General features: G+C 41.2%; 1 protein-coding gene across 3 annotated transcripts in view; it reads right to left on the reverse strand.

Annotated features, from left to right (window-relative positions):
- Positions 1 to 3,721: 3,721 nt before the first annotated feature.
- The window catches only part of elmo1 (engulfment and cell motility 1 (ced-12 homolog, C. elegans)), a 111,630-nt gene continuing 103,368 nt past the window's right edge, over positions 3,722 to 11,983 (reverse strand). For all 3 annotated transcript variants that reach the window (XM_038724906.1, XM_038724907.1, XM_038724905.1), the window contains 4 exons: positions 8,687 to 8,794; positions 8,224 to 8,306; positions 6,282 to 6,359; positions 3,722 to 5,227 (listed from right to left, as the gene is read on the reverse strand). In XM_038724906.1, the coding sequence (XP_038580834.1) occupies positions 5,027 to 5,227; positions 6,282 to 6,359; positions 8,224 to 8,306; positions 8,687 to 8,794 (470 nt within the window). In that variant the 3' untranslated portion in view covers positions 3,722 to 5,026. The remainder of the gene's footprint in view (positions 5,228 to 6,281; positions 6,360 to 8,223; positions 8,307 to 8,686; positions 8,795 to 11,983) is intronic.

Genomic DNA, 11,983 nt, shown 5'->3' on the forward strand with positions numbered 1-11,983 from the left:
GAGGAGGAAAACTTAGCATAGCTCTCGCACAATTCTCTCTCTCTGCCCCTTAAGCTGCTCTTTTGGCACCATTAGATTTGTGATTTACTCGAGTAAGATGACATTTTGTCAATAACACCCTTAGGGAATGGCTGAACTATGCAGTGCATTCGATAACAAAAGAAGAAAGACGTATGGTTTCTTTGTTTGTTTTGGTTTCACCCTTAACCCTTCCCTACTTCGAAGACACTTTGAAGGACAAGATCTATTCCAACTCAAAGATGTTAAAGGATTAGTTCACCACTATCAGAAAAAAACACATTTTCTGAATTCGAAATTTGGTGTTATTTCCTGAGATTCAGTGATATCTGCTGCCGCCCCAATATAGAGGTAAATGAAACTTTTGGATGCTCACACTTGCAACAATGAAAAATGAATCAATGCCCTGGATAATCTACAGATCTCACTGTCAGTAGTTTAAATTGGAACATTTGCCTCAGTAGGAAGTGTTTTTTTTAGTTTGGTTGAAGTGACCCTACAAACACTATCAAGTGGACACTAATGAGGGCAGAAGGCGGACTCTTCCTGATGCCATGCCAACTTGTCTGAAAGCCTGTTGTGGAAGAACGCATGCCCATTTAATCAGTTCCAGCCTTAATCTGATTTGATTAGTGTTGCCTGCTGGACGAGGAGAGGAGCTGCACCCTGCTGGCTGCAGCCCTCCGGCTGCTGTCACATACTCTGCGTGAAGTCTCCGAGAACTTGTAATGAGGCCAGCCAAGTCCTTTTCCCTCCTGTCGTTCACAGGAGAGTGTGCATGGAAATGCACAAAGACACGACGGCACTGAGTACCTCAGGGAATCAAGATATGGTAAGTACATAAAAATAGCAACTTTGCAAGATTGTTTTCTCCAATAGCTAAGAGTATGCACCCCCCCCCCCCCCCCCCCCCACACACACACACGTTTTTTCTTCTATCCTCGTGGGGACAGCTCATTACCTCCTGCCCATTTGACCCCTATGGGGTTTTAGAGCCTTGGCTTTGCCCCTCGCCTCTGGAACTCACTTCCACCAGACATCAGTAACATTGACTCACTTTCCATTTTTTAAATCCTGCCTGAAAACACATCTTTTTAAACTGGAATATCCAACCTGATCTGTTCATCTGGCCACAGCAATCTTTTGTTTCCAGTTGTTTATGTATGTTTTATGAACTGTAATTTGAGCTTTTTGCTAATTTTATTAATTTATTGATATACTGTTTTATTGTGTTTTGTGAGGTGACCTTGAGTGTTGAAAGGTGCCTATAATAAAATGTATTAACATGATGCAGTTCCTAGCCCCTTTCCCCTAGCCTTGACCTACAATTGTGTATGTAAAAGAGACTGGGGGAGATCAACAGAGGATGACCTTGTGCGATGGAGGACATTGCCCATATCATAATGGAAAGAGTTGCTGCCATAAAAATATGGTCCTACCCAAAATCATGTATTTAAATAAATGTAGTATATATTGTTTATTTTATTTATGTGTTACCATATTTTAATTCATTATCTCTTAAGATCTATGTGTGTAACATTAAAGGACTACGAACTTTCTTTTCGTTATAAACTTTGTGTTGTATAATGATAAATAAACTACCACCTTGTATCATAGTCCCATAGAGATGTATTAATGTGTGTCAGACAAATCTGGATCAATAACTCAATAAAAGCAAAGTTTGCAGGGAGTGGACAAAATGATAGGAACACCATTGTCCTGCATATCCAGTATAAAATCAGTTTACTTGAGGTCTGTTAGAGGTCTTGATAAAAGATAGAAAAAGTTATTTTTGAGTCTGAGTTACTGAGTGTCTTTCAGTCACTTACATCATGATATTTGAGACGTACATTTGCAGTTCAGAACTGATGCAACAGCAGGTATGTGGTTTCTTTTACTCCTGTACATTTTATGAATGTACTGTTATTTGGTATTCATTTCATTAATTTGACTGACTTTGGCTTACTGTATGTGGCTGATTTTGAAAATCCAGTGTCTAATTTGATATGGAATTCATATTCATTTCACCATCTTTTTCATTATGTTTAAGCCTTGAAAACCACCATACCCTCTGACACTATGGCACTGGAATGAAGTATTACAAACTGGGAGTACATAAAATCCCAGTCCTTAAATTGGTGATCTGAAGCTGAGCATTTGCCCTGATCAAAGAGATGAAGATTTACTTGGTTGAAAACAAGATAATGAGGTTGAGCATGTTTGTTTTGTGTGTTTGTGAAGTACGTATGTTGGAGGTTGATATGCTGTACATATATGTAGAAAATCTAAATTAAAACTCATAAAAATGTATTCATGTTTAGTGCAGAGCTTTTTTATTTTAATAAGTTGTTTTGCCCACTCTTCATTTGCCTGACCCTGAATTGCTCTTCCTTTGTTTTTTCCTGTTCCCTCCTTGCTAACGAGTGGCTAATACAGTTTCATCTGGGCCATCAGCTCCAGTGAGTAATCCACTTCACAGACCGGCTCTTCTCAGCCCACAACACACCACAGCCTCCCCCTCCCAGGAGTGGAGCCAAGTGTGACTGTCAACACATCTGCATGCTGTGTGTGAGCTAGACAAGGTGAGTGCATAAAAGACTGGGTGGTAGGCAAGAGAGTGTGTTTTCTTTTTTTGCCCAAGAGTGTGAGAGACAGATGCTGCTAGGCACTGACTTCCATTTCTAATGAGCATAGGGGCATCAGTAGCCATTCGTGAGTGAACAATCTTCCCCTGAAGACGGAGCTCAGTGGAAGTTCCTGAGCTGGGTGGTAGATAGAGCCGTCAAGCACGAAATGGTGTCACACACCGAGGAGTAAGGGACTGTTACGACCTATGTGCAGGGAAATAAATATCCTGTGACACAGCCAGGCATGTAATGGGAAAACCCAGGCACCAAAACCAAGGACGCGCACACACACAGAGGCAAACTGAGCTAAAATATTCAGTCTAGAAACAAAAGGTAGATCCTCCCTCATTCTGGGTCATAAATCACAGTATTTGACAGTTTGTTTTCCACATAAATATTTAAGAAAGATGACAGCTTTTGCAGTGATTGATCTAAATGAGTTTGGCATTCAAATTCAACTTCATTTACTGCAGCACTGAGATGTTGAGCACATTCTATGAAGCCAAACTAATATTAACTTTTCAGCATTTTCCCATTTAACATATAGAAAATGTAACTTAAGCTAAACGGAGAGATTTGCATAGGGGAAATGTTGCTTTGACAAAGATGCAAGGATGATGTTTGAGCTGTTTGCTTCCAGCGGGGTGTCTTTTCAGAAATGACAGCTCCCACAGCGATACAACAGAGGCTACCGACGCATTTTCATCAAATGCTGTTAAGTTTTGTCTAGGTCTGTTGATGCCAGTGTCATGTTTTATGCTGCTGTGGATGGAGTACACCTGCAGGCTGTGTGAGCAAGGAAATGAACCTCTGGAGGAAGAGGTGGTGGGATGGAGAAACCGTGCACAACACCTCCCACCAACTCAACCATGAGGTGTGATGTGGAGCACCTTGAACGGCCAGCCAATAACTTTGGCATGTACCAAGCAGTGCTGCAGGAGTCGTTCTGTTTCCCTTAGCTTAAGGCTGATTGTCTGATTGTGGGCACTATACTTCTGCATTGACTAGTTGTTCTTAATCAATGACAAAAAGTACATGTGGCTTGTGAATGAAGAGAGAACAGAAGGAAAAAGCAGTTATGGGTCTTAACTCTTTAATGTAAACAGCAGTTTTGAGGAGCTTTGAAAAATCCTAAAGAAAAAACATCTGAAGGTATTAAATAGGAAGGGGAAAATATATAAATCATACTAGAAATAACAACCATGATCTGTTTTTAAATTAAAAAAAATACATAAACTTTAAATTTTGTGGCCATATAGTCTTGAACACACACAAAAAAAAGACAACTTCCCTTGACCAAAACACTAACATCCTCTAAATTGTAATACCAACTACTTGGCAGTTTCACAATTTTAAAATCACAAAATTATGACCATTTTACAAATGATAAACAAAAAAAAGCTCAAATATTGCTTAGGAATGTTGTGTACAGCAGTCATTACAACGAGAGAGACTCAAATGAGGGAGAGACGAGTGTGTGTTTGTATGTGTTTCACAATGGTGGTGTTTTTATGGTTTTATTTGGCAAAGCCACTGTGTAAGGTGTGTACAATATGCACATAAGCAGCAGTGGGATGATGAAATTAACATTAGAATATTTAAAAGAAAGGCTTTTTACTGTAGTACAGTGCCTTGATTTTGAGGAGCGACTTATTCTAACAGTCTTCGGTATATGTGTAGCAGGACAGAGTGGATATAAGAGACTATTTTCATGAAGTGTTCATCTTAAAATGTAATTAAACCTTCCTTCCATCCTCTTATGAAACTTCTAGCTGTCACGAATACTGTAAGTGAGAATGTGACAGAAAATACTTCTTGAAAGTTGACGACGAAACACAAAACCCCGTCCCTCCCTGCTCCTGAATTACACAACCATCATCCCTCCCCCAACAAAAGCCCTGAGGAAAAATAATAAAGTCAACATAGGAAAGGACAACAAAGAAGCTGAATCAAATTAGAATTTCTAAGCATTGGTCTACAACAATTTTCAAGCAAAATGACAGCTGGCGCCTCGGCCGATAAGAAGAAGTGAATGTTTCAAAACATCAGACACGGGAGGAGAGTGAGGAAGAAGACGCAGAACGACCAACCAAAGACTTACTGGTTTCTCCTCTCCATGGCAATCTGATGACTCTGCATCGACCCAGAGTCCCCCAAGTGCAGTGAGCCTATTCATATGCAACATTTTCTCTCTTATAAAGGTCTAGCAAGAAGCAAGAGGAAAATAGTTGAATAGATCCTTTTTCTTTCAATCACAGTTAATTTTTTTTATATTATGTGGTTTTATTTGTTTTTGTTCCAGTTTGTAAGAAAAGGGGATAGGTCCAGTGAGTACAGTAGGTACTGGGTGGGTTTGGGTTTGGGCTCGTGGGGATGTCCGTCTAGTTACAGTCGTAAACAAAGTCATAGTTGCTAGGTTCTTTGGGAATCGGGGGCGGGGCCTCAGGAATCTGGATGTTCTCTAGATCCAAGAGACGCAGCTTCATCTCCATGGAGAGGAGGGTGTCCATATCAGATTTGGTGTAATCACTGGTCATCTCCTTACCCAGGAGGGCGTTTAGACCATCTGTCCACACGCAGTACTGCAGAGAGATCCAAAATTAAAACAAATCAGTACTGAAGCCATAAACACAAGTAAATGCATCCAAAGTCTACAAACTATAATTAAGCACGATATGTTTTCAGACTCAAAGCAGGCTGTTGACAGCGTACAGACTCCACCTTCCACCTGCTACAGACACGTCCAGGCATAAAAGAAGCTAACCACGAAGGGAGGAAAGTTTGTGTACACTGTAATACACCACCTTCTCTCTTGTCCTAAATACAAACTTCTATGTATAAAAAAATCAAGCACTGAGAAAATGATGTGAATTATCCTTAGAGGAAGTCTTAAATTATTAGACCTCTGTGTACAATGTGTAATATTAATCTATGAATCTATGAAAAACAAAAACACTCTTCTTCTATTAGCCAAGTTGCCAGGCATTATAGTTATAAGCAGGGCTGTTCTACAAAGTCTTTGAGGGTGGGGTAATATGACAACATACGACATTGTCTACCATCACTGATTTTTCGACACCATTTATAACATGATGTATTAGGCTATCAATAATACATGTAACCTGAATGTGGGCTGATTGAAGCTAGACAAACAATGTTGCAAATCAGAAAAGTGTTTCATGGATATATTGGATTTGTCTCACTTGATTTTCCAGAAATTTACTATATGATGATAAATATTGATATCGTAATATAAAGTTACATATACAGTAATAAGTGATTTTATCCATATCCCTCGCTCATAACTGCAAATTCTTAATCTTTATAGTCACTGAATGCTTACCATTTAAATGACTCAGCATTTTGACATTTAATGTATACATCTTTAATTCTCAAAGCAGCCAAATCCAAGTCAAGTCTCAAGTCCTTATTTTTGTGACTTAAGATTGGCATGAGTTCAAGTCTTAAGTCTGCAGTCTCTGTTATTGTTATTATTATAGTTTTCTTTTATAGATTTTATGCAGTTAGCTTAAAATAGATACACTAGAGTGAGAAAAACCTCTTTCTATGTGCAATCGCACATGTTCATTCTGTCCGACACTGTCAACATCCACAGGGCTGCTACTGTTGGCTTACCTCATTCTTGTCAGGAGCAATAAAGTTTAAATACTCGTCGGACTCATAGAGGACAGAGAAGGCCAGCTCTAACACCTCCTGGAGAGAGGACAGAATGAAAGGCAGAGAGGGAGGGGTGAGGAAGAGAAAATGGTACAAAGAGAGAGCAGGAGACACAGACAGCGACAGAGTAGAGGAGGTGGAATGGAGAGGTAAAAAAAATAAAAATAGGGTGCAAGAAAAATAAAAAGAAGAAGAAACCGGTGAGATTTACTCCGCAATGCTGCCATACCAATGTAATCTCCCTCCCCTTTCTTCCTTGGGTCTTTTCACCATCTGTTACATCGGTTGCACATCAACTTATCAGGTATCAGCGAGGTAGAACTCTAAGAGAGAAATACCTGGGATGCCCTCAGACACTAGATATTGAAAAACGCCTAGGACGGCTGGGAATATGATGTGATCCGATATGATTTCGGGTTTATTCCCTCAAACGCCACTCTGGGCTACTGCAGGAAATAAATTGAATGCAGTGTGAGGACAGAACACTGAGAGCCAGATTTGTAAACATGAAAGCAATTCATTAAATGCTTGCTTGCAATTTGTGTGAAATTAGCGTCTGATTTACGAAGTCAGCAGGTAATTACACAGCCAGAGATTGGGACTGCAGCCTAGGTGCACTTTATGCAGGACAGGTTAAAAGACGCAGTTTGTCTCAGATCTAGGGGCTCTGAACAGAAAAGATGTTTTTGACTGAAGTGATAGGAGATCAAATCATTTACTACTGCCAAAACAACACTAATTTGTAAATGTATTACTTAATATATGCTCTTTATTCATTGAAACATTTATATAACTAATACTATGAGTTTTTAAAACTTGAAATTAAGCTATAGAATTGGAAAAACCTTGAAGACACAAAATAAAATGCTGTATAAATTAAGAGTCTACAGCCATGCTAGCGACTTGCAGTGGTGCTTAGAGCTAAATCCTAATGGCGGCATGGAAACAGGCTAAGATGATAAATATGGTAAACATTATACCTGCTTAAAATCAGCATGTTGTCACTGTGAGCATGTTGGTAATGAATTAAGTGTAATCCCCACAGTACATTAACAGCTTCCTTACCAGTTCAAGTTTATGGCCACAAAGATACTAATAATGACATTTGTCTAAGAACTGCTTATGATGAATACGTTTGGAAGAATTTTGGAAACACAACCTGAAAACATTGCTTGCCACCTCAGCCTCCCACCTCTGTCTCAGTGTCCTACAAATGATCCACAGGCCAGCGCTGCTCTAAAGGCCGTAGAGGTGACTTTGGCTGGCCTTGTAACAGTGACTAATGAAATGTGTTTGTGTTCTCATTCACAAGGTTGGGGCAGGCCAGCTAGACGCCCCGCAGACCCCCTTCAGGTTTTTCTCCTAGACCTGCGCTTATCGACAAGGTAATAAAGGAGACAAAGCAGGGAGGAGGCGTGCTCCTTTGTCTTCAAAGCCATTTATCCAAGATCCAATATATCAGAGTCCCGTGGGCGGCGGGGTGGGGGTGGGGGGAAAGGAAGGGCTGATGTGTACACAGACATACACAGACGAAACGGCTCTTTCATCCTGGTTAAGGCACCGCAGAGGGCACGCCGATGTGTTACTTTCAAATTTAAACAGTAAAGAAAAGATGTCAGCATTCTTTTGGTGGCTCTCGAGTAATTTGTGTCCGCAGCTGAAAGGACTATTCTGTGATTTATTTCTACACGACGTCACCGATGGACCAGTCTCTCTGTGCAGAGCACTGAGACGCAAGTTATTGTGTTATTTCCCAAAGCAAATTTATGTAACTGACATCATGTTATGCAACTCTCACGCACACAGAAACACGTTCTCTCGCCTGGATACACACCCGCCCACCCGCACGTGTACACAACTGTGGGTGCGCACACAAACACACAAACACGCACACACGCACCTTGTTTTGCTTCAGGGCTCCCTTCTCCTTCATGTGAGGACAGTCTTTGCCGGTGATAACAGCTTTGATATCAGCCACAGGCACTGGGAGATAGGACAGAAGTGAGTGGTGAACAACAACAACAACAACAACAACAACAACATCATCATCATCATCATCATCTCAGTGACAACAGTGTCATCCCAGATGGGTGGCTGGTTTATTCAAGTGAGTAAAAGTTTAAATTCTCCCCAGATCTGTCACTGTGCAGGCATTGCTAGTAAAACTGATATTAACACCAATTCTTAAATTCAACAGTCTGCTGATATTGTGTTTTGGGGCACATAGCATGGATAGAGACGGTAGACTCGTAGAAAATACATATTTGAATAAATCCTGTGAGCTGCAAGTCTTAGTAAGTGCAATAAAAATACCGTGTCACAACAGTGGGTTAAGACTATCAACAATTTCACTTGATACTCACATTTGTCCTGTAAAGAGTCGTGGGGCACTTCACCCTGAGGGCTCTCTTCCAAATCTCCATAGTGCAGGACTTTATGATTTGGAGACAGACGGCAATACCAAAACTTATCTGGAAGAAAACATGACGAGAAAGGAAGAAGGGGAGGAAAAGAGAGACAGATTTAGAGGAGTTATGAAATAATTCAGTGGCTGGCATAAGACATCATATGGGATTGCATGAGTCATCAACAGGAGAGAAAATTAGCATGGCAAAAAAAATCTGACAAAAAAAAAAAACAGCCTTGAAGAAAAATCCACAGATGGGCCATGATGCTTGGCATGAGGGAGGGATCTTGATGGGCAACAAAGCAGGCAGTTGGCCTTCATCATTTTAACAATGAGTCAACAACAATATACCCATATCCAGGGTTTTCTTCTCTGACTCAAACATGAAACCTTAACTGTGACCTGGAGTAACAAAATTCAAACATGTACCAGATCTTCAGCAGAGCCACCAGACCCCAAATGCCTACTCTACCTAAAGGAAGCACCAACTACCATCTGACATGATGAAAAAAAAAAAGACATCTTTACATGTTACAACATGTTTTAATTTAAATAATACAGGCTCTGCTTAAAAGGTAATCAAACAAATAGTTTTAACACTATGGTGCTTAAAATACACTGCAATACAAAAAGCGGAACACCTGCACACTAATAAATCATGTTGTACTGTTTCACCAACCAGATGGTGAAACAGTTTTACTCAAGTCTAAGTTTTAACGCAGCTCTTGAAACAGGTTTTATCATCACCGTATTGGTCAGGTTTTGTCAAAGGCTGGACAAAATTTGAAGATCACATCAAGTGTGATTTTTTTTATTTGGCTGGTTTGATGTGCAATCCCCCAGCAGTGGAGGCCTCTAACTACCAGCTGTGTCTGTAGCCTCTGTGGCCAGCCTAGTGTTCTTTAGTGGTTCCCTGCCAAGGTGGGCACCGAGACGGAGCTGGCAGTGAGTGGCACAGACCGGGGAGGTCTGGCTGGCGTGTGCACAGTTCCCACAGTCCAAAGCCTAATTGCTGAAAATAGACAGTTGGCGGTGCCAGGCTGGTGCACAGTGGCGCCAGTCCATGGGGAAGCAGATAGAGATGTGTGTGGCAGTTGTGAGGGGAGGGGTGTTTTGGGAGAGGATGCTATCAACTGTTTTGTGCTTAACTGATTTGTGTGTACATGTGTGTCTAAGTACAAGCACATATGTTCCTCCTTTGGCTCGGAGATGCTGTGTCTCTATCTTGGATTGAGTTTCATTCTTGTATCACTTAAACTATCATTGTCTTAAGCTGATTCAGCTGCCAGAACGTGGGTGAAGATTCAACAGAAAGAAATTTCCAATTTTAGTTTTGCTTTAGTGCAGCATTTACACAAGGCACACACTCCAGAGCCCCAAGTGCTGTTACCTGCCAGCACCCTGCACTTAAAAGACTGCACAGGTAGTGCTCGTTCTGAGCTTTTAGAGAGAAGCATCCCCTTGTAATAGGCAGACTGGCACTTTGGAGGGCAAGGAGAGAAAGAGAGAGAAGAGGAATATGCACTGAAGTCAGCTAAATTAATATTTGATGTAGGTACTTGAGTCCCTGCAGGCATGAGGACTTTGAAATAGTCGTACAAGATGCTGAGGGAGAAGTGGGAGAAAGAGAGATGAGCACAGTTTATGTATGTAAAAAAGATAGACGCATAACAGTAGATAGAGAGTTAACACTTCTAAGAAGTAAAAGCACTGCGGAAGTTTGAGGCATGTAGAAAAGACAAGATAAAAATGACACTAATAAAAAAGTTTCAGTGATATGTATGCAACACCCCTCTTTTGATGTAACTTCTCATTTCTTGTGAACAACAAGTGAAAATTAAACTTGCTATAGGGCTCATTTTTATTCTTGTACAGCTCCCCGAAGTTCTGTAAGATAATGTGCTGTATGTACCAGCATGAGAACAAAGGGTCATAGAGGAGAGGGGGCAAAGGATAGACATGTACAGGTGGAGGGAAGAGAGATGAGAGTGAGAGGGAGTGGATGAAGGAAGGAGCATTTGAAGATGGTGTATGTTCTTGCATGCACGAGGAGAAAGATAGAAAGAAAACCAGTTTTTCCAGGGCATGTTGTGGAGAAACACTTGACTGCTTCAAGAGTCCTCAGAGGCAAAGACAGCTGCAGCTAGCTTGCAGCAGGCAGACAACTCGCCCTGCAGTCAGCGCGCAGTTGCAGCAGATTAAAGGCGATGTAACCCTACAGGCTAGTGGCTCCTAAATTAAATCCAGTGAGGCTCATGAACTGCTTTATATACGACTGTGTGCTGTGTGGTGTACTGCTCCTGAATGGCTTATGCTGTGTTCAGTACGAATGCTAGTGCGTGTATTTACGTGTCCTCAATTCTCAATGATGAATGTGCAAAAACCTAAACAAGCACAAGTCAGGCGACCACAGGCACTGAAGACGATCAGGCTGATGCTTTCCGCCTGTGCATCTGTCCTGCAACATCATTTCAACTCACATCCTCATCCACTCCTGTGTTTCTTTTCAGTTTTTTGGTCTCCATTAATCCAGCAGCCTCTGGATGACAGCTGCCAAGACGAATCATGATCAGGCTTTCAAATGCCAGAACACACTGGCGTCGGTAGAAAATAACAATCCACCTGGTTGTGCTCAATTTGATTTGACTTATTGGAAGTACAGTTTCTTTCAGGGGAGCTGACGACAGTAATGCAATAACAACAAACCAACACACAGCCTGAGCTTGTCACAGGGTTTTTTATTTCTTGTATTTGTGTATGTAAACAGAGAGGGAGGACAGAAGTGTGAAGGGATCTCAACCAGATTAAATCCTCTTTGACCAAGGAGCAGTATATTATACAGGCTAAATGCTACCACTGCTACTCTCTTCCTCCCTCCTGTCCTTTCTCTCTTGTGGCAGCGAGTGTGAAACACAATATCAGGCTGAATGACTCGAATATGCTCCTATGTCAGCTGGCTGCTGGGGTTTTTCCTTTCTATACTTCTTCCTCTCACCTCCACTAAATCACTGAGAAGGAATATCATTAATACTTACACTAAATTAAGTCAAAAGAGTATGTGCATAGGTGACTGTGCACACAACATTTGCTTGCGTTATGTCTCAGCAAAAGGGGGGATGCAGAGAGGAGGGATAAAGAACAAGACAGGGAGAGACAAGAGAGGACAAAGAGGAATTACCCTCGCTAAGACAGCAGAGGTGGTGCATGGGTATGATCTGTGGATATGTTTAAATGTGTGTGTGTGTGCACACCA

Source organism: Micropterus salmoides, unplaced genomic scaffold, assembly GCF_014851395.1.
Source record: "Micropterus salmoides isolate LMB-PRFRI ecotype aquatic unplaced genomic scaffold, ASM1485139v1 Ms_hic_scaffold_17, whole genome shotgun sequence".
Classification (NCBI taxonomy): Eukaryota; Metazoa; Chordata; class Actinopteri; order Centrarchiformes; family Centrarchidae; genus Micropterus; species Micropterus salmoides.